We start from the raw sequence: 22,780 nt of genomic DNA on the forward strand, positions 1-22,780 counted from the left end.
TCTTGTTGAAGGTCTCAGTGCAGCAGTGTGTGTGTGTTCTTGTTGAAGGTCTCAGTGTAGCAGTGTGTGTGTGTTCTTGTTGAAGGTATCACTTTTTTTGCTTTGTGTATACATACTGCTATTGTATGTTTTGTTATGGTTTTGCCTTTTTTTCTCCTTTTTATAAATTTAGTCGTTGCCAATTAGTTTTTATTATTTTCTCCCCAATTTGAAATGCCCAATTATTTTTAGGCTCAGCTCACCGCTACCACCCCTGCGCTGACTCGGGAGGGGCGAAGATGAACACACGCTGTCCTCCGAAGCGTGTGCCGTCAGCCGCCCACTTCTTTACACTCTGCAGACTCACCGTGCAGCTGCCTCAGAGCTACAGCGTCGGAGGACAACGCAGCTCTGGGCAGCTTACAGGCAAGCCCGCAGGCGCCCACCTAGACTCCAGGGGTCGCTGGTGCGCAGTGAGCCGAGGACACCCTGGCCGACCTAACCCTCCCTCCCCCCGCTCGGCTAATTGAGCTCCGCCCCCTGGAAGCTCCCGTCCACGGTCGGCTGTGGAATAGCCTGGACTCGAACTCGCGACGTCCAGACTATAGAGCGCATCCTGCCCTCTAGCGAGTGCTTTTACTGGATGCGCCACTCGAGAGACCCATGGTTTTGCCTTTTTAAATGGTTTAAAAATGTAATAAAAAAAGAAAGTCATTCAGTAGACGCCAGAAATCTGACTTTTTTTTTTTAAAATGTATTTATTTTAATGATCACACACAATAAAATGCATCCTACACAAACAGTGGTTTGACCCATAGCCTGTACTGTGCTAATTACAACAGCCAACGTAAGCAGCACGTAAGATGCTGGCCAGTTTGTGGGACTATAAAAAATTATGAATTAAATATTGGCTAGGTAGCTATTAGTTTAGTTTGTTTTTATGCAAATGTGTATTATTTTTTTTTGAATTTGCATTTGCTTCAGAATTAAGTCTTTTTTTAATATAGTAAACCAATGCTTCTGACATGGCAAGTATTTTGAACTGCCTTACTTAGAGAATACTTCCCTTCAAAAGAACAGGACTTTTGTTTGTTCGTTTAGCACATGTGGGAATTCTAGGTGCAGCTCTGTGCATTGGTATGGGTTTGAAGTCCAGGTGCAGCTCTGTGCATTGGTAAGTGTTGGAAGTCCAGGTGCAGCTCTGTGCATTGGTTAGTGTTGGAAGTCCAGGTGCAGCTCTGTGCATTGGTACAGGTTGGAAGTCCAGGTGCAGCTCTGTGCATTGGTACAGGTTGGAAGTCCAGGTGCAGCTCTGTGCATTAGTACTGGTTTGAAGTCCAGGTGCAGCTCTGTGCATTGGTACTGGTTTGAAGTCCAGGTGCAGCTCTGTGCATTGGTACAGGTTGGAAGTCCAGGTGCAGCTCTGTGCATTGGTACAGGTAGGAAGTCCAGGTGCAGCTCTGTGCATTGGTAAGTGTTGGAATTCCAGGTGCAGCTCTGTGCATTGGTACAGGTAGGAAGTCCAGGTGCAGCTCTGTGCATTGGTTAGTGTTGGAATTCCAGGTGCAGCTCTGTGCATTGGTACAGGTAGGAAGTCCAGGTGCAGCTCTGTGCATTGGTACAGGTAGGAAGTCCAGGTGCAGCACTGTGCATTGGTACTGGTTTGAAGTCCAGGTGCAGCTCTGTGCATTGGTAAGTGTTGGAATTCCAGGTGCAGCTCTGTGCATTGGTACTGGTTGGAAGTCCAGGTGCAGCTCTGTGCATTGGTAAAGGTTGGAAGTCCAGGTGCAGCTCTGTGCATTGGTAAAGGTTGGAAGTCCAGGTGCAGCTCTGTGCATTGGTACTGGTTTGAAGTCCAGGTGCAGCTCTGTGCATTGGTACTGGTTTGAAGTCCAGGTGCAGCTCTGCATTGGTACGGGTTGGAAGTCCAGGTGCAGCTCTGTGCATTGGTACTGGTTGTTCCATTTGCTGCTACTTGCATGTGTTTGTAATTAATGCGTGCTCACTAGGTACAAATTGAACATTTTATGCTGGAACACCTGCCCAATTGTGTTGGCTTGCAATTACTAAAACTATAACTTCACAATAGCAAAGTTTGCTTGGCTTCTTAGAGCTTCTAAATTGTAAATATAAATACATTTGCTTCTCTATGCTCAGCAGTTAGTCCTTTTAGTTTCCCCCCCACTTAAAGTTAGACTCCTATGATTTGAGGCGCACCATTTTTTGACTATTGCTTCTGACATTGATTAAAACACAGAATTACTGCTTTAAAATGAAACACTCACCTATAGGTACCAAAAATGACTGTTACTGAATATGAAAGTTTACTGGTCCAGAGCTTCTCTGTATTCAAAGTGAGTATAATTTAAATTTTTGTTAATAAAATGTCAATGTAAAAGCTTGATTTCTTTGTAGTTGATTATTGGTTATCAACATTGAAAATCTGTCAAACTTAAATTAGGTCTTTGAAAATTGTCAAAATGGTTCTTAAAGTCCTAGAAATTTATATCAGAAAAACTGCCTGAACCCTGTATTTACCACATCTCATTGAGTTAAGCAGAGGTTGTATATGGCTTGTGTAGCTGAGGTTTTATAGAAGTAATATTATGTGAATTGGGCATACCTGGAAAAGTTTGATGAGTAACATTTCAAACACTATGCTTGTTATGAAGCCTTGTGTGGTTTATCAGGTTGGTTCAGCTGGTAAAATGACAAGTTGTAAGTGGAGTCATTTCTGAATTTCTTTTTCTACAAAGTCAAGTTCACATTTGCTTCTTAAAGTGGTATAAATGGCTCAATGTATCTGAGCGCATGTACAACCCCAGAGCTGCGGAGGGAAGACACCCCCAGACATGTACAACCCCAGAGCTGCGGAGGCAAGACACCCCCAGACATGTACAACCCCAGAGCTGCGGGGGGAAGACACCACCAGACATGTACAACCCCAGAGCTGCGGAGGCAAGACACCCCCAGACATGTACAACCCCAGAGCTGCGGAGGGAAGACACCCCCAGACATGTACAACCCCAGAGCTGCGGAGGCAAGACACCCCCAGACATGTAGGGGGAAGACACCCCCAGACATGTACAACCCCAGAGCTGCGGGGGGAAGACACCACCAGACATGTACAACCCCAGAGCTGCGGAGGCAAGACACCCCCAGACATGTACAACCCCAGAGCTGCGGAGGGAAGACACCCCCAGACATGTACAACCCCAGAGCTGCGGAGGCAAGACACCCCCAGACATGTACAACCCCAGAGCTGCGGAGGCAAGACACCCCCAGACATGTACAACCCCAGAGCTGCGGAGGCAAGACACCCCCAGACATGTACAACCCCAGAGCTGCGGAGGGAAGACACCCCCAGACATGTACAACCCCAGAGCTGCGGAGGGAAGACACCCCCAGACATGTACAACCCCAGAGCTGCGGAGGGAAGACACCCCCAGACATGTACAACCCCAGAGCTGCGGAGGCAAGACACCCCCAGACATGTACAACCCCAGAGCTGCGGAGGCAAGACACCCCCAGACATGTACAACCCCAGAGCTGCGGAGGGAAGACACCCCCAGACATGTACAACCCCAGAGCTGCGGAGGGAAGACACCCCCAGACATGTACAACCCCAGAGCTGCGGAGGCAAGACACCCCCAGACATGTACAACCCCAGAGCTGCGGAGGCAAGACACCCCCAGACATGTACAACCCCAGAGCTGCGGGGGGAAGACACCCCCAGACATGTACAACCCCAGAGCTGCGGAGGCAAGACACCCCCAGACATGTACAACCCCAGAGCTGCGGAGGCAAGACACCCCCAGACATGTACAACCCCAGAGCTGCAGGGGGAAGACACCACCAGACATGTACAACCCCAGAGCTGCGGAGGCAAGACACCCCCAGACATGTACAACCCCAGAGCTGCAGGGGGAAGACACCACCAGACATGTACAACCCCAGAGCTGCAGGGGGAAGACACCCCCAGACATGTACAACCCCAGAGCTGCGGGGGGAAGACACCACCAGACATGTACAACCCCAGAGCTGCAGGGGGAAGACACCACCAGACATGTACAACCCCAGAGCTGCAGGGGGAAGACACCCCCAGACATGTACAACCCCAGAGCTGCGGGGGGAAGACACCACCAGACATGTACAACCCCAGAGCTGCAGGGGGAAGACACCACCAGACATGTACAACCCCAGAGCTGCGGGGGGAAGACACCCCCAGACATGTACAACCCCAGAGCTGCAGGGGGAAGACACCACCAGACATGTACAACCCCAGAGCTGCAGGGGGAAGACACCCCCAGACATGTACAACCCCAGAGCTGCAGGGGGAAGACACCACCAGACATGTACAACCCCAGAGCTGCGGGGGGAAGACACCACCAGACATGTACAACCCCAGAGCTGCGGAGGCAAGACACCCCCAGACATGTACAACCCCAGAGCTGCAGGGGGAAGACACCCCCAGACATGTACAACCCCAGAGCTGCGGAGGCAAGACACCCCCAGACATGTACAACCCCAGAGCTGCGGGGGGAAGACACCACCAGACATGTACAACCCCAGAGCTGCAGGGGGAAGACACCACCAGACATGTACAACCCCAGAGCTGCAGGGGGAAGACACCACCAGACATGTACAACCCCAGAGCTGCAGGGGGAAGACACCACCAGACATGTACAACCCCAGAGCTGCGGGGGGAAGACACCACCAGACATGTACAACCCCAGAGCTGCGGAGGCAAGACACCCCCAGACATGTACAACCCCAGAGCTGCAGGGGGAAGACACCCCCAGACATGTACAACCCTAGAGCTGCGGAGGCAAGACACCCCCAGACATGTACAACCCCAGAGCTGCAGGGGGAAGACACCCCCAGACATGTACAACCCCAGAGCTGCGGAGGCAAGACACCCCCAGACATGTACAACCCCAGAGCTGCGGAGGGAAGACACCACCAGACATGTACAACCCCAGAGCTGCGGAGGGAAGACACCACCAGACATGTACAACCCCAGAGCTGCGGGGGGAAGACACCACCAGACATGTACAACCCCAGAGCTGCAGGGGGAAGACACCCCCAGACATGTACAACCCCAGAGCTGCGGAGGGAAGACACCACCAGACATGTACAACCCCAGAGCTGCGGGGGGAAGACACCACCAGACATGTACAACCCCAGAGCTGCAGGGGGAAGACACCCCCAGACATGTACAACCCCAGAGCTGCAGGGGGAAGACACCCCCAGACATGTACAACCCCAGAGCTGCAGGGGGAAGACACCACCAGACATGTACAACCCCAGAGCTGCAGGGGGAAGACACCACCAGACATGTACAACCCCAGAGCTGCAGGGGGAAGACACCACCAGACATGTACAACCCCAGAGCTGCGGGGGGAAGACACCACCAGACATGTACAACCCCAGAGCTGCGGGGGGAAGACACCACCAGACATGTACAACCCCAGAGCTGCAGGGGGAAGACACCCCCAGACATGTACAACCCCAGAGCTGCAGGGGGAAGACACCACCAGACATGTACAACCCCAGAGCTGCGGGGGGAAGACACCCCCAGACATGTACAACCCCAGAGCTGCGGGGGGAAGACACCACCAGACATGTACAACCCCAGAGCTGCGGGGGGAAGACACCACCAGACATGTACAACCCCAGAGCTGCAGGGGGAAGACACCCCCAGACATGTACAACCCCAGAGCTGCAGGGGGAAGACACCACCAGACATGTACAACCCCAGAGCTGCAGGGGGAAGACACCACCAGACATGTACAACCCCAGAGCTGCGGGGGGAAGACACCACCAGACATGTACAACCCCAGAGCTGCGGGGTGAAGACACCCCCAGACATGTACAACCCCAGAGCTGCGGGGGGAAGACACCCCCAGACATGTACAACCCCAGAGCTGCAGGGGGAAGACACCACCAGACATGTACAACCCCAGAGCTGCGGGGGGAAGACACCCCCAGACATGTACAACCCCAGAGCTGCGGGGGGAAGACACCCCCAGACATGTACAACCCCAGAGCTGCGGGGGGAAGACACCACCAGACATGTACAACCCCAGAGCTGCGGGGGGAAGACACCCCCAGACATGTACAACCCCAGAGCTGCGGGGGGAAGACACCACCAGACATGTACAACCCCAGAGCTGCGGAGGCAAGACACCCCCAGACATGTACAACCCCAGAGCTGCAGGGGGAAGACACCACCAGACATGTACAACCCCAGAGCTGCAGGGGGAAGACACCACCAGACATGTACAACCCCAGAGCTGCGGGGGGAAGACACCCCCAGACATGTACAACCCCAGAGCTGTGGGGGGCCCAGACCCCGGCTACAAGAAGCATGCGACTCTCGCGCACAGCAGAGAGCAGGGGCTGTCCATATAGCTACATATCCTGAACGAGCAGGGGCAGATTAGGGGCTGTGCATACAGGTACATATCCTGAACGCGCAGGGGCAGATTAGGGGCTGTCCATACAGGTAAATATCCTGAACGAGCAGGGGCTCATTGGGGATGTGCAGACAGGTACGTATCCTGAACGAGCAGGGGCAGATTAGGGGCTGTGCATACCCTGAACGTGCAGGATCTCATTGGGGATGTGCATAGAGGTACATATCCTGCAGGTCTCAAAGTTTCCCAGATGAAAACCACCTTACCCACTGCAGTAAAGAGGAATTTGTTAATTTGGTCATTTATTTGAAGCTGTAGTGAAGAATATTTATCGAACACGCTGGTCAACTTCGGTGGCATGAAGGATCTAAGTAGACATTGAAATCATGTGTGTCATGGGAAAAGCCGTGAGCGGTGCTCAACTGGAATGCGTCTGGGAGTTATTTTAAAGAAAATAAATGGCAATTTTTTTTTTTTCTGGAGAAACATTAAAGAAAATGTACTAAGGAAGAGTCTAAAACCCCAAACTGTTCCGATTTTTGTTATTTTCCTGCAAGGATCCTGAAGCAACTCGCTTGTGTTGAATGAGTTTCTTCTGGTGCAGGAGACCTTCACCAGTCTTACTGATTATAAATGCTATGAAAAAATACCCTTAATCAAACACACGTTAACATAATGTGTGCCTCTTTCATACAGAACATGTGAGGTGTATGAAGTGATGGTATTACATGTTTGATTTACTGGAATTAGTTTGTTCGCTATAGTGTTTAACACAGAGGACCAGAATTCAGGAAAGATGAATACCACTGGAATGTGACTTCTCTGACACTAACAAACAATCACTACTGAAAGTTCACTGGCTCAGAATAACCGTTTATTTTTTATTACACTGTACAGCATAACCACTGACACTATAGGTCTTGTTTACAGGTCACCTAATGGCAGCACAAAATACAGAAATACATAAAAAAATAATAATAACATTACAACAGCACTTCAGAAGAATTATTAATGTCTAAAAATCTACACTTTTAAACTTTGATATATTTATATATAAATAAATAATTTAAAGAAAGGTGTTTTAACCACCAGCATCTACCCTCAACCCCACTCTCCCAAAATGAAAAATACAGTACATATTATTCAGTTTACAATGACATTGTCTGAGGAATTAAGACACTCAGTGTGTAAACACAGCATAGCTGCTGGGCTGGAATGAACTAGTTTTAGCATAAATGTTTTTTAATGCTTTGTCAGGAAAGGTAATAAAACTCATTTTAAGGACAGTCTAAATCATTACTTAGAACTAAAAGTTGAAAACCAACAAATTGTAGCCATAAAACTGTTGAACAGACAAACCAAAAAGTACTTGGGTCATTCTCACCACGTCGATGTGCGCTTAGGATGTCTGTCCCAGGGCAGTGGTGATAGTGGAATTCAGAATCTGGCCATCAGCTAATGGTCACGTGATTGTGAAGTGCGTGGTTTCAGGATGGGGTAGTGGTTTCAGGATGGAGTTGCAGTTTCAGTTATTGTTATTTTTAGGATAGGAGTTGCGGTGTCAGATGGAGTTATAAGAACATAAGAAAGTTTACAAACAAGAGGAGGCCATTCGGCCCATCTTGCTCGTTTGGCTGTTAGTAGCTTATTGATCCCAGAATCTCATCAAGCAGCTTCTTGAAGGATCCCAGGGTGTCAGCGTCAACAACATTATGGTTTCAGATAGAGTAGCAGTTTCAGGAGGCGTGCGGTTTCAGGATGGAGTTGCAGTTTCAGGATGGAGTTGCGGTTTCAGAATGGGGTAGCGGTTTCAGGAAGCGTGCGGTTTCAGAATGGGGTAGCGGTTTCAGGAAGCGTGCGGTTTCAGAATGGGGTAGCGGTTTCAGGAGGCGTGCGGTTTCAGGATGGAGTAGCGGTTTCAGGATGGAGTAGCGGTTTCAGGAGGCGTGCGGTTTCAGATGGAGTAATGATTTCAGGAGGTGTGTGGTTTCAGATGAAGTGCAGTTGCAATCCATTAACACAAATTAGATTTTATAACATATGAATAAATAGTTTGAAATACGGTGTACACGCAGCATGGTGTTACATTCACAATTCGAGCACCAGACATTATCAAATACAGTACTATTCATCTATTTTCACCTAATCGACCTGCACCTCATTTCCACTGCCCACGGCGAGCCTCCGAAATCTAAAAAGCGTTTCAGGGCTTTTCTCCAAACCTGGCCAACCTTGGAAATACTTTCCGTGTGTCAAAGGTCACTGGGGGATTGTGGGATTGTATTGTTTTGTTTTAAATAAACCGGCGGTAACAAATAAATGCACCCATGGGCTCATCCAAATAGAAAGGAAGCTGTTCGAAGGAGAGCACAGCCAAACAAGCAGCCAGGGTTTGTCATTGTGTTTATCATGAATAAAAAAAACAAAAAGCAATGCCGGAGCAGGGTCAGCACTGTTCAATTCAACAAAGTTTTCTGCCTTCGGTGAATACACTAAAGCTTAAAGAAAAACAATGAAGAGACTGTCCCATGTGTGCTTTACCTACATGAAAGGAAATCAGCCACAATGGCAGTGATTTCCCTGCCGGTTTCTTCTCCACACGCTTCCTTTGTTTGGCTATGTTGAGTATGAGATGCAAACCCTGAGCAGATCGCTGCGCTCAGCCGCTCGGGCGAGACATCCTGACCGTGTCCAGTTCTATCATACTTGAGATCAATTTTCATAAATCCTAATATTCCAAAAATCTTTCAAACGTAACCATCCCATACAGTTTGGTATAACGACATTTGGCTACCAGCTCTCTTGGACCAAGAACCAGTTTCCCGCAAATATGACATTTTGAATCCTGTATTTAAAACATGATGAATAAGTTAATCCAGTACAGTCAGCACTCTTGTACATATCCACTTATTAAATAACTCTCTTCATTACAACAAGCATCCCAATATTTAGGGTTGGGGTTGGGTTAAAGGTTATACTGGAGTGAACAAAATAATTCCACACATCTTGTTTTCACTTCCGTTCGCTCGTCTCAAAGGAGCAGTTTAACAGACATTCTTTCCATTTTCAAACATGATATGTGGAACTACAAGAAGTTAAAGAAAGTGTATATTCCTCATTAAAACCATCTGCTCCACTTGCACTTCCTAGATGGGTATAATTCCACCCTGCAGGTGACCATGGAAGTGAAACCCTGACTGAAAGCATGGCTTTCCCAAGTGTAGCACCAGGTACCATGTTTTAAATCTGTTTTGTTAGCTGCACTTTAAACACAACCCAGCTCATTCCCAACCCCTGTACAAGCAGCTACTGCAGCACATTTCCAGACAGAGCACTGAGAATCTCTTTCAAACTCTGCTCAGAGAGGAAAGCCACCAAGCCCCCGTGGTTCGCCCACCTCTCCACCCCCTGCACCCCATCTCGTGGCTGGTGGTACTGCAGTTCGGGCAGACCCCCGTGGGGGTGACTCAGGCTGCTTGCCAGGTCTGCCACCCCTCCACCCAGGGAGCACAGGATGGCGTGAGGGGCGCAGGAGTCCCATTTGAAGGTCGTGTTTTCAGAAAAGACATATGCGTCCACCAGGCCCAGAATTACACAGAGAAACTTATAGCCGGCTCCTGAGGCGCGATACATCCTCCGGCCACACAGGGGCATCAGAGCCTGCTTAACCGTCTCCGTCTCACTGCTGCTCAGCACCACAGAGAGCTCCTTGTGAGGAGGGGGTGCCGGTCTAGCCAGCGATGATGCGCTCAGGCCCTGATAGGAGACTCCCCAATGGTACTGGCCCTGCCACCTGGAACAACAGGAAACAAACTTAAACAGTCTCCAAAACATCTGTTCACACCGCGGATAAAACAGGCTTCAAATTCCATGTTCTTGTCACTGTCCCCTTACCCTTTTCTGATGTTTGGAACACTCTTTTGTAACAACCAGTTTTTAGAAACACTAAAAGGAACACATTCGATGACAAACATTTCTACTAGAAGTCCTTTTCAGTGTTTGCAATCCCTCTGAGTGGTTCTAATAGCAAACGAAGACTTCAACACTGGGGTTTCAGTTCAGTTCTACGGGGTCCCTCATCCTAAACCCATGCCCTTTAGCCCTGTGATTGGTGGAGTTTCTCTTCTCTGCCACAATGTCCTCTTTGCAGTGTTCTGTGGCTACCCTGTGCATTGCTGGGCTACCTCGTATCGTATTAGTGACTGTAGCTTACAAAACATTTCCATAAACCTTCCCCATTTTGCACTACCATTAGCAACATTGGCCTCAAACATGCAGAAGTCTCTAGAGAGAGAAAGAATCACAATGAATCCTATTTCTTCAACTCAATGCTCACTGCACACTGTAGTTTGTAGGGGATGGTGTGAATGCTATCTCTTAACTCCATGCTTGCTGCACACTGTGCAGTGTAGGGGATGGTGTGAATCCTATCTCTTAACTCCGTGCTCGCTGCACACTGTGCAGTTTGTAGGGGATGGTGTGAATGCTATCTCTTAACTCCGTGCTCGCTGCACACTGTGCAGTTTGTAGGGGATGGTGTGAATGCTATCTCTTAACTCCATGCTCGCTGCACACTGTGCAGTTTGTAGGGGATGGTGTGAATGCTATCTCTTAACTCCATGCTCGCTGCACACTGTGCAGTTTGTAGGGGATGGTGTGAATGCTATCTCTTAACTCCGTGCTCGCTGCACACTGTGCAGTTTGTAGGGGATGGTGTGAATGCTATCTCTTAACTCCTTGCTCGCTGCACACTGTCCAGTGTAGGGGATGGTGTGAATGCTATCTCTTAACTCCTTGCTCACTGCACACTGTGCAGTTTGTAGGGGATGGTGTGAATGCTATCTCTTAACTCCTTGCTCGCTGCACACTGTGCAGTTTGTAGGGGATGGTGTGAATCCTATCTCTTAACTCCTTGCTCGCTGCACACTGTGCAGTTTGTAGGGGTTGGTGTGAATGCTATCTCTTAACTCCATGCTCGCTGCACACTGTGTAGTTTGTAGGGGATGGTGTGAATGCTATCTCTTAACTCCTTGCTCGCTGCACACTGTGCAGTTTGTAGGGGATGGTGTGAATGCTATCTCTTAACTCCATGCTCACTGCACACTGTAGTTTGTAGGGGATGGTGTGAATGCTATCTCTTAACTCCTTGCTCGCTGCACACTGTGCAGTGTAGGGGATGGTGTGAATGCTATCTCTTAACTCCTTGCTCGCTGCACACTGTGTAGTTTGTAGGGGATGGTGTGAATGCTATCTCTTAACTCCATGCTTGCTGCACACTGTGCAGTTTGTAGGGGATGGTGTGAATGCTATCTCTTAACTCCTTGCTCACTGCACACTGTGTAGTTTGTAGGGGATGGTGTGAATGCTATCTCTTAACTCCTTGCTCGCTGCACACTGTGTAGTTTGTAGGGGATGGTGTGAATGCTATCTCTTAACTCCTTGCTCGCTGCACACTGTGTAGTTTGTAGGGGATGGTGTGAATGCTATCTCTTAACTCCATGCTTGCTGCACACTGTGCAGTTTGTAGGGGATGGTGTGAATGCTATCTCTTAACTCCTTGCTCACTGCACACTGTGTAGTTTGTAGGGGATGGTGTGAATGCTATCTCTTAACTCCTTGCTCGCTGCACACTGTGCAGTGTAGGGGATGGTGTGCCGCTGTACCTGAGTGATCCCGGGTCGCACATGTTGAAGGGCTGGTTGATCACCCCCATGATGGGCTCCCCACTCCCCCGATCGTACACTCCGATCAGGACCAGCGCTGACTGCAGGCCGGATGGGTACAGCCCCTTCTCTGGCTCTACATCCCCTCGCCCCTTAATGTACTGGCTGGTGGAGTCTGCAGAGACAAGAACAGCATCTACATCACCACACTCGCAATAGCCATTCTAGGGAAAGAGTGTTTCTTAGAACTAGGCTCGCTCCTTTTCAACATTTACTTTTCAGGGGCTCAAAAAATACCGTAATAAATCGCTCGCCTTTAGAGTCATCATTATATATTGAAACCTCATGAAAGCTGTTCATTGTGCACCGGGTGCAGGGCTTTGCTCCTCAATGCCATCACTCTCAATGTATTATTTGTTTCTGATCAGCAGCTGAACAATACTGTCAGGGTGGAGATATCCAAGTGATGGAAAATCAGATGCAACGGGTGTCAATCATGCCTGATGGATATCAGTATCTCCACCCCACTCAATCACAGCTCAGCTCAGCTCACCTCAGCTGGCCAGAAACCACTTATAAAGTGAAAGTGGTGGAATCTGCTGTGTGATAATCAGGATTCATGGATGTTCTAATGATGAACTCCAGTCAAACATGTACTCTAAATGGTGAGGCATTTATTACGGTATATTGTGAGCCCATAAAAGATTGAAATGGCAGAAACATCAGGTAAGGCTTGACTGCCGCAACATGTTTGTTGTGTTTCTGCCATTATTATTTTTTTTTTCTTTAATTAAAAAAGTTATTTTATAAGGAGTGCTGGCTTCTTTCTACTTTTTGATGTTTTTTGAGTTTCAGCCCCACAGAGTCATTAAGGTTTGAGTTGAGCATGTTTCTTTGCAAATTGTTTGTTATTATTTTGTTAGTTACAATGTGTACTGAGAAACACTTTGCCCTGTTTATAAGTTTGGGGAAACAAGCAAGATACAACTTGTTTTACTGAAAACAATCAATCCCAATGAAATGTGTGGTGTCTTGTGCCTGGGGCCTCTACTAAGAGTGTATAGGGCCTGTCGCTTAGCAACCAGGTAAACACACCCACAGAGACAATGCCATCTCCAGAGTTTATATTACAACTTCAAGCACAGGTCATTCTGGCTGAACCAGACAATCTACCTACCGAGAGTCACCAGCAACCTGCTTCTACTGTGTTTCTATAGAGCTGCCTGTGGTTTTATTACCACAGTAGCACTTGTGTTGCTTCTTAAGTTGCTTCATAAAATCTTTTACATAAAGAACATTTACGAATGAGAGGCCAGTTGGCCAGTTGGCCAGTTAAGCTCATCCGGTTCCTAGTAGCTGACTGCTCTCAGAACTTTGTCAAGTCGGGTCTTGAAGGATCCCAGAGATTCAGCATCAACAGGACTGGGTACCTGTTCCATACCCTCACCACTCTGTGTGCAGAAGTGTCTGCTACCCTCTTCTAAGTCTATCTTCATATCCACCTGTGTCCTCTGGTCCTTGTGTCTGTGCTGCACTAAAGTATTGGGTTAATGATGTCCTCCTTTTAAGATTTTGAAGACCTCAATTATGCTCTGTGTGGAGGCTGTGTGGTCTGGTAGTTAAGGAAAAGGGTTTGTAACCAGAGGTGAGTGTTTTGTATGTGCTGTGTGAGTGTGCTGAGTGTGCTCGTACCAATCGGGTCGATCCAGATGCCCATGCTGCTGGTAGGAATGGCCAGCTCGAGCCTCTCTGCAGCCGGGTCTCGGAGCTCAATCTCCTGGTGAATAGTCTGTGCCAGCAGCCCTGCAGCCTCCTTGTTGCCATCCAGAACCGAGCACAGCAGAGCGGCGGTGTCCGTCTCCGTGGAGCACACCTGCACCTCCACACGCCCTCCTGGAGACCAGACAGGGAGAGAGGTGAGGAAAGGGTCGACCGCATGGAAACACTACACAAACCATGAGGAGAAAGAACAGACAGGGAGAGGGGAGTGAGGAAAGAACCACATGGAAACACAAGCCAATAGTCAAGTGGAGAAGGACCAGACAGGGAGAGGGGAGTGAGGAAAGGGTCAGCCACCTCCACACGCCCTCCTGAGAGACCAGACGGGAGAGGGGAGCGAGGAAAGGGTCAGCCACCTCCACACGCCCTCCTGAGAGACCAGACGGAGAGGGGAGTGAGGAAAGGGTCAGCCACCTCCACACGTCCTCCTGAGAGACCAGACGGGAGAGGGGAGTGAGGAAAGGGTCAGCCACCTCCATACGCCCTCCTAAGAGACCAGACGGGAGAGGGGAGTGAGGAAAGGGTCAGCCACCTCCACACGCCCTCCTGAGAGACCAGACGGGAGAGGGGAGTGAGGAAAGGGTCCACCACCTCCACACACCCTCCTGAGAGACCAGACGGGAGAGGGGAGTGAGGAAAGGGTCGACCACCTCCACACGCCCTCCTGAGAGACCAGACGGGAGAGGGGAGTGAGGAAAGGGTCCATCACATGGAAACACGAGCCAAGAGGAGAAGGAAGACTCACCCAGTTTGTTCTCAAACGTATTGGACTCCTCTCCATGGATGGCATGCAGGAGCTCTGGGAACTGAAAGCAGACACGTTATATTCATGGCATGTGGTTTGTACCACGGAGAATGAAACATCCAGGTACAGATTTATACACCAGCTGTCCATATCTCAACATTGACTCCTTCAGTACTGCACAGCTTCACTTTTATAGCTACTATGAATCATTTTTTTGAATAAAAAAAAAAAAATGGTCACCTCTGTAATTTATCTCCTGGGGATTGGTCCTGTACGCACAGCTGTGAAATCCCTGGGGATTGGACCTATTGACCCTATAGGCAGAGCTATGTCACACTTTACTTTTTTGCATATATCTCAAATTGCTTATCTGATTGTGCTGACACTTGGTATTAACAGTATTTAGTTATTGACAGTATCAGATCCTGGGGGTGTATGAGGGTGAGCACACATTTGCAAATGTTTGCATATGCCTGGAAAACATGGAAACCAGACGTGTCTATATGTCACACTTTAAGCTAAAAACACACTGTTCCTCACACTGTACATCTGTCATTTTAATAGACTTTACCAGGACACCTCATTTGCTTACCTAATGAAGATCTTAAATACTGTACCACTTATCCAATTTACATTAAAATATGAATTGCCATTTCTAATTACTGCATGTACTGTTCTGCATGTGCTATTGATATACATCTTGGTACTTGTCATCATTCTGACAGCTCCATTCTGACAGCTCCATTCTGACAGCTCCATTCTGACAGCTCTATTTTCATGCTTGTATTTTTATAAGTCATTAAGCAGACCTGCTTGCCGACATCGTGTCTCACTACTTCCTGAATGATGACGTCTGCCAGGGTTTTGAAGTCCTGGATGAACTTTTTGTTCTTGTCTGCTCCCGTCTTCTCTTGGATGAGCAGCTGGAACAGCGCCCCCTCCTGTCTGCACACTCGAGCAATGTTTGCAGCCTTCTCTGAGGCGCTAAGAAGCGCTCGCAACACCCCTGCCATCCAGGTGGAGAGGGAGAGAGGGAGGGTGCAAGACTGCTGAAACAGAAAAGAACAACTGCTAGAATCAAGCTGTCAAACTCCAATCAGAAAAACAAACCATACATCGCCCTAGATTAACAACAACCGAAATGACACTAATTAATGACACCTGCTCTAAAGCCACTGCTTCCTGATTAAACACTTCACAGGGACGTGTGAGCCCCGCTCTCAAAATAATTAATATGAACAGCAGCAGATTTACCAATGAGAGGAGGCCATTCGGCCCATCAGTGCTCATTCAGTTCCAAGAAGCTGATTGATCTCAAAACGCTGTCAAGCCTGGTGATTCAGAATCAACAATATGGCTAGGCAGCCCATTCCACCCTCACCACTCTGTGTGACCAAGTCCACCCCCTCACCACTCTCTGTGTGACCCATTCCACCCCCTCCACTCTCTGTGTGACCCACTCCACCCTCACCACTCTGTGTGACCCACTCCACCCTCACCACTCTGTGTGACCCACTCCACCCTCACCACTCTGTGTGACCAAGTCCACCCCCTCACCACTCTCTGTGTGACCCATTCCACCCTCACCACTCTGCGTGACCCATTCCACCCTCACCACTCTGTGTGACCCACTCCACCCTCACCACTGTGTGACCCACTCCACCCTCACCACTCTGTGTGACCAAGTCCACCCCCTCCACTCTCTGTGTGACCCATTCCACCTCCTCCACTCTCTGTGTGAAGAAATGTCTCTTAATATCAGGTCTTGAGCCTTATTGACTTATTAGGCCCTTTCACACTGGCGCCCCTACCTGGGTCTCAACCCGGGTTCTGGCTACCCGGATCACAATCCTGCGGATTGTGAAACCGCCACCTCAGCATGTGGGTCGACACGCTGTGACCCGGGTCGAGCGAGACAAAATGCTTGACGGCCGTATTGGTATTCAGTAAGTGGAAATGGATGACAGTGTGTGAATACTACAGATCACACATTAAATGTCACTCACGTGCAAAATTCGATCTTTTGATTTGTAGAATGCACATTACGTAAACAAAAGCTGTTATTATAACCCGCTACCACATCGTTATATGTATAGTAACTCTACATGGCGCCGCTGCCGTGTGTGGAGCAGGTATAGTATCCAAAGCAGGGTAAAATATGTGCTGAGTACCTAGTGTACAAGACAGTGTAAGGGAAGTGCTATGGTAGAATATGTTTGAAACTTACAAAATATCCGCTAACTAATAATTTTAATTTAAAAAACTGAACACCGTCCGCCCCTCCCCCCTCCAGCTCGTGTTATCCAGAGGCAAACCTTTAATTTCTTCATTCACCGTCTTGACAGCAAAACGTTGTGTAGCGTAGGCTATATTGAAAGAAATGTCCTGAAACCCCTTTGCTGTTTTGGGATTTTTTGTTAAATGCCCAGACGACCAAAAACAAAAAGTTGAATGTAAACTGTGCAAGCGACTCGTATCATGGAGTCATAACGAATCTCTGGGGTCACTTGACAAGCGGAAGTTCATATTATTATTAGTATTATTAATATTTTTAGTAGTAGTAAAATGTGACTGATAACCTGCTTGAAACGGTGACTGTTAAATAAAGCTTTGTTTTGCCTCAATTACAGCAGCATCAATTATGTGTAAATAAACAATGTGTATTTTTATTTAAATTATAAAAACATGATTACTGTTCTGTATAACATATTTTTAAACTACATGTGAATGTTTTATTCCATTTATATGGATTACCTGTAAAATAACAGGATTTTCAATCAAATATAAACAAGAACAATTTCTAAATTCACATATCTTAGTCATTTTGACAACCAATTCTGATTCTGTAAAGACTTACAAACTCAGGCTGAGAATTGATCAGAATTTGTACATGCAGAGAGTTTACGAAGATCAATAGATCTTTTATTGTACCTTTAGCTTTATGCAGCGAATTCACTCTGGCATGTGACTTCCTGTCAGCAGAAATGTCATCGGGAACCAGGGCAGGTTGCATGTCCACTGCTTCATTTGAAATGTGCAATAGCTTTGTGGAATTTATTTTAGAGGACATTTTTTTTTAAAGGGAACTTGTAATTCCACATAGTTCTAGGTTTTTCATTGATATTTGTTTATATTGAATGTGTGTGAAATCCTGACATTTGTTTGAATTGCCAAGAATCTACAAAAGTGCCCTGGAACTAACATTATAGCGCTTTACATAGACACAAACATTGACAAACATTGAAAAACATAACAATAACCAATACAAGTGAACGAAAAAAACTCAAACCGCATTCTACGAGTTTAGTATGAGGTACGGCACTGCATACTGGCTTACTGTTTGAAATAGGTCATACAAATTGCAACGCAGGGTTTACCTCAGTAAGCGTATGTGTATATATATATAAATACATATTATTTGAAAGCACATTCCTTGCTTATTTGAAATCGTTTTTTAAACGCTCAGAGTCGTGGTGGAAATATCATACATATCCGTGTTTCGAGTTGAAGAATAACATCTTTTTAAAAATGAATTTGTATATCTGTATAAAAAGCCTTACCTTTGTAAGTTTAACGTCGTACTCAGAGTAAAGTCCGCTTAGTGTCTGTCCGTGTGTCACGCCTGGACTGTAGAAAGCTGCAGCCGCTTCCTGTAAGCGGAATGTTTAAATTGTGCCGGTGGGCGTGTCCGCCAGAGGATACATTTCACAGGACCCCCCGCGCAGGGAGCCGCACGCAGCGTGTCATGTTTCACACACACACACACACACACACACACACACACACACACACACACACACACAGCTGCTTAACTCCGACACTGCCGACAATTGACTGCAGTTGATTCTATTGTAATTCCCCGAGAGCGGCGCTGGTGTGAGCTGCTGTTTGACTGGTTTTCAGCCGCCCGTACTGGTTCATGAGACTTGGTTAAGATGGACCTAGAAAAATAGGTCTATTAAAACAACGTTCACTGTTAATTAAGTATAAAACCCTGTGAAACAAATAGAAGGTTTAGCTGTAAATTGGTGGCTGTACAGTACTGAAACGCAGCACGGTATCAAACAATGCCTTGTATGTGTCAGCATGCTTTTTTTTTTTAATTATTACAATGCTGTACTGTGTAATAGGTTGCAAACTGAGAAATGTATTTATGTTTTTAATGTACTGTATTTGAGTTCCACGACAAACAGGAATATGTGTTCTGTGTTACAGTATGTCAGATTACTGTACCTTCTGACAAAGGCAACGCTGCACTGGTCTAATATAAAATCTGATTTAACATCTATCTGCTGCCATCAAAACCCTGCGACTCGTCACATACTTGCACGGCTGGCTTATGTCGCTTTGACATTCCGGTAACAGGATGAACAATGCTCTCAAGGTTCGTCACTTCTTGATTTGAAAACACAGTAAAATACCCGGATAAGCCATATACCAATCTCGGATGAGCTTTTCAATAACTTAGATACTGTTATACCAAGTTTCATGAATGGTTCATACGTACAGTACAAACAGACACGTGACTGCCTCCACTTTCCAGAGGTTTTCATCAAAAACGATTTGATCAAATGTTTGTGACGTGACCATTATGTTAGCCACTACAGGGAGACAGAGATCGTATAAAAACGACCAGTTGGACAGTTTTCAAAATAACTTGTTTATTTTGTTATTAACAGATAACTGTGTTCGTTTTTTTCTTCATTTTGATGATTTTTCTGCCCATTCTTTAAACCCGCCGGCGTAGTTACAAGCTCTGAGGAGAGAAAAAAAAAACATTTTCTGTGTAAAAAAGTCCCTCCTATGTTCTGTTCTGAATGCCCCTTTATCCAAGCATGGTAAAGCATAGGTAAGCATTGTAAAGCCTAGGGATATGTAAAGCATAGTACACTATGGTGAATACATAGTACAACCATGGGAAAAAGAATGTGAAAACGCTAACTTGCAGTGTAAAAATACTGTAATAATGCTCCAAAAACGCTGTAAGAATAACAGTTCAACTAATACTAGATTAGAGAATTGACAGCAGGTTCTGTTTTATAGATGCTACCTGCTGTATCCTAGCGACAGGGCAGTTTCTGTGGCAATGTTTCCACGGCGACCCATCTGACAGTGGAAGACAAGGTGGCGGGCATCCTTAGGGGGCTTCTCCACTCCGTACTTAGCACGGAATGAGGCCGGGTCCAAAGACAGAGCGCTCTGCACAGCGTCCACTGCAGGGCAGGAGGGGAATTGCAGCAGAGATTAGTCACACAGAGACGAGTCATCAACCACAGTGATATGAGTTTATAAAAACATGACACAGACTTGAAATATAAAGAGAAGTATGACGTTTATAACTTAGACTGCGGAGGAAGGCCCGCACCTCCAACACATGACTGCACACGCTGTGATGTGACCTGTCAGAGCAAAATCAATCGACCTGACCCCATTTACTCGCACGCCCTCTGCCTGTGTGTGGGTTGCCTCGCCCTGTGTGATGCGCCTGCCGGCGTTAACCGAGACCGCTAGTATAATACTTTAAACAGCTTTACATTTTACGGTGAGCACTACCTTTATCATGGCTACACCAAAAAATGCCAAAATAAATTACAAAATAACCTCCACAATATTAGTGATATGAGGTAAAGCGTACTGCAGAGCAGTGCCGCTCTAAAATAAATTCCCTTGTGAAAAAACAACATGAATTCCCAAAGCCGTGACGCAAGCCCGTTGTCTTCGCAACCTCATGCTTTTAAAGACGGTTAATTGTTTTCGCCTTTTTGTTCGTCTCACCCTTTGGAGTTCTGCCCGTCTCTTAATAATGATTGAACACCAAAACAATATACTGAACAGGGACAGGACGGCAAAACATGCTGTATTACACAACAACGGATCCATTTCTAACAGATGTGACAGCGGTCGTCATGGAAACGAGTTCAGCACCCGAACTCTGTCGATTTAAACATACATGAATGTGGACAGAAAGTGGTTTGGTGCCGGTAGATTCTACACCGAAACAAACTGTATCGAGTTTGAACAGGGTTTATTCTCTTCCTGATCTCAATAAACGAATACGATACACGTCAGCCTCTAACAAATAGACGTCACAAAGGACCAACCCTAGTTATCTCTATATTTCCATGCATGTTTTTAAACAGCACAGAGAACCGCCTCGAACCCGAGGCACATCTCTGCGGCTGTGACTCATGTTCATGGTCCTAAACCAATCCTTCTGATTAGTTCTGCACACAGCTGGGTGGTTTGTATTGGACAGAATGACAATGAGAACCTGGAATGTTGACTGATCCGGGGATCTTCCCCTTCGCCACTTCCTCTGGAGTGCGCACGTCAATCACAGTCAGGTCCGGAGTGCCGTTCTGAAGCAGAGTCTGCAGGTCAGCATAGGAGATCACCTTATCTGTGGCGAGACATTCAAGCAAACATTCAGGGCTTTTTCTGTAATTCAGTTTTAGAAAACTGTTGCAACCGCTCTGTGTATAAGATTATGTAATAAAACGCTATTGTTCAACTAGAGAGAGCAGCACCTACCTGATTCAGTCATTGCAGGTAGAGTGTAGTGCAGGAACCGCACCTTTCCTTTCTGTGCTGTCTGATTCAGATACTATTTGTGTTTGCCAACCACAGTGTGAAATTGAGAAAGCTAAACCGTGCCTCTCAAAGGAGACTGCTGCCTTATTACCGGTGAGGTTTTGAAATCAACAACTGCTAGGGCTCGTCTCACAACTATTAACCACCGTGACACACACCTCTTAGTTAAAACTCTTTTTTTTTGTTAATTAGAATGCCATTTTTTAAATAAAAACGAGGAAAGGGTCTGTATTCACAAAACACCTTTTCAGCAATTTAATATATCGGTCTTAGCAACAACAACAAAAAATAAGACATTTGCTAAAATCCCCCAGTGCTATTAAACACTAAACAAATAGTGCTAACATTTTGAAATACTAAACTTAATTAGTTCAATGACAAAGTCTTCATCGAAAAACAATTCTAGTTGAAACGTTGGTCAGTTTCTTTAGTATTTCTAGAAGAAAACCATGCTCATTTGTATAATTAGCATCATGACTAGTAAAAACTTTAACCCTCAATTTTAGAATGAAAAATGTATTCACTATAAACTGCAAGGGAAAGCTAATCTACTGTTCTGTGAGCGTGTGGTAATTTGCCCTCGATCCCTACCTGTTCCCCCAGACTCAGAGTGACGCTGCATAATTTTGAAGAGCCGGAGTACAATAGCATTCTTGAGAAAACAAGTAAAACCAGCACAGGAAAAACAAACCCATAGGGATTTATTTTCTACCCTTAATTAGCTGAAATCTATACTTTTAATATACTGACTGGCCAAAAAGTTGTACAATACAAAATAAGGAAATCTTCTCTGCAACAAGTGTAAATGTATGTGGTCATGTGATTTGTCATGTGATTAGCCCCAGTTATATTAGAATGTCGAATTACATCCGCGCACATCTCAGGAGAGGCCAGAGGGCGTCCTCTGAACCCCAAGCCAATCACCACCCTGGAGCTCCTCAGTGGATGTGTCTGCTTGCACCCGGTGCCTGGCTAGTAAGGTTCACTGCAGTGCAATGAGGAGAAACAGTCCCTGTGGTTTGGCCTCCCTAACCTTGCGCCAGAGTCAAGCTCCCTATGAAATCCCTAGGAAAGACCGGTGACTTCACACAGCCAGGAACCTGCGATCCCCTGACTGTGTGACTCACCCTGCACACCACGCGGCCGTGCCTTTACCAGGGGAGACCCTCGGGGACCCCTGCGCTCCCCTGACTGTGTGACTCACTCTGCACACCACACGGCCGTGCCTTTACCAGGGGAGACCTTCGGGGACCCCACACCAGCTATATATAAGCTGGGTGAGAATTGTGTGGAAATATTCAGCAAGATCTCAGTGGCTTTACAGTGGCATGATAGCGTGTGCTTGTGTAACTCAGTGTCTCAATGTAGCGTGTGCTTGTGTAACTCAGTGTCTCAATGTAGCGTGTGCTTGTGTAACTCAGTGTCTCAATGTAGCGTGTGCTTGTGTAACTCAGTGTGTCAATGTAGTGTGTGCTTGTGTAACTCAGTGTCTCAATGTAGCGTGTGCTTGTGTAACTCAGTGTGTCAATGTAGTGTGTGCTTGTGTAACTCAGTGTCTCAATGTAGCGTGTGCTTGTGTAACTCAGTGTGTCAATGTAGTGTGT

The 22,780-nt window shown here is 46.8% G+C and overlaps 2 protein-coding genes across 5 annotated transcripts; both read right to left on the minus strand.

The window, feature by feature from the left end:
* Positions 1-7,259: 7,259 nt before the first annotated feature.
* LOC131696488 (inositol polyphosphate 1-phosphatase-like) lies at positions 7,260-18,301 on the minus strand. Of its 4 annotated transcripts, none has more exons than XM_059013323.1 (6): positions 18,146-18,301; positions 15,395-15,631; positions 14,586-14,646; positions 13,754-13,954; positions 12,062-12,236; positions 7,260-10,191 (listed from the first exon to the last, which is right to left on the minus strand). In XM_059013323.1, exons 2-6 carry the CDS (start codon positions 15,596-15,598, stop codon positions 9,705-9,707), a joined length of 1,128 nt encoding a protein of 375 aa, XP_058869306.1. In that variant the 5' UTR covers positions 15,599-15,631; positions 18,146-18,301; the 3' UTR covers positions 7,260-9,704. The 4 variants fall into 4 exon arrangements, with proteins under 4 accessions (XP_058869306.1, XP_058869305.1, XP_058869307.1 ...); XM_059013322.1 differs by having other exon boundaries at positions 15,395-15,634; positions 18,146-18,300; XM_059013324.1 differs by lacking the exon at positions 18,146-18,301 and adding an exon at positions 16,397-16,503 and having other exon boundaries at positions 15,395-15,634.
* A 925-nt stretch (positions 18,302-19,226) lies between these two features.
* On the minus strand, positions 19,227-21,283 carry LOC117401133 (thiosulfate:glutathione sulfurtransferase-like). The gene is made up of 4 exons (XM_034001632.3): positions 21,117-21,283; positions 20,857-20,985; positions 19,636-19,798; positions 19,227-19,341 (listed from the first exon to the last, which is right to left on the minus strand). Exons 1-4 carry the CDS (start codon positions 21,127-21,129, stop codon positions 19,287-19,289), a joined length of 360 nt encoding a protein of 119 aa, XP_033857523.3. The 5' UTR covers positions 21,130-21,283; the 3' UTR covers positions 19,227-19,286.
* Between the last annotated feature and the right edge of the window lie 1,497 nt (positions 21,284-22,780).

Source organism: Acipenser ruthenus, chromosome 45 (genome assembly GCF_902713425.1).
Source record: "Acipenser ruthenus chromosome 45, fAciRut3.2 maternal haplotype, whole genome shotgun sequence".
NCBI classification, from domain to species: Eukaryota; Metazoa; Chordata; class Actinopteri; order Acipenseriformes; family Acipenseridae; genus Acipenser; species Acipenser ruthenus.

Excerpts from the sequence above, each read along its gene's own strand:
- LOC131696488 (XM_059013323.1), bottom strand. The coding sequence starts at position 15,598 with ATGGCAGGGGTGTTGCGAGCGCTTCTTAGCGCCTCAGAGAAGGCTGCA. Across the intron at positions 14,647-15,394 it reads GACACGATGTCGGCAAGCAG|TTCCCAGAGCTCCTGCATGC; the intron begins GTCTGCTTAATG and ends GTCTGCTTTCAG. Across the intron at positions 10,192-12,061 it reads TGCGACCCGGGATCACTCAG|GTGGCAGGGCCAGTACCATT; the intron begins GTACAGCGGCAC and ends CTGTTGTTCCAG.
- LOC117401133 (XM_034001632.3), bottom strand. Across the intron at positions 19,799-20,856 it reads CGGATCAGTCAACATTCCAG|TGGACGCTGTGCAGAGCGCT; the intron begins GTTCTCATTGTC and ends CCTGCCCTGCAG. Across the intron at positions 19,342-19,635 it reads CTGTCGCTAGGATACAGCAG|AGCTTGTAACTACGCCGGCG; the intron begins GTAGCATCTATA and ends TTCTCTCCTCAG.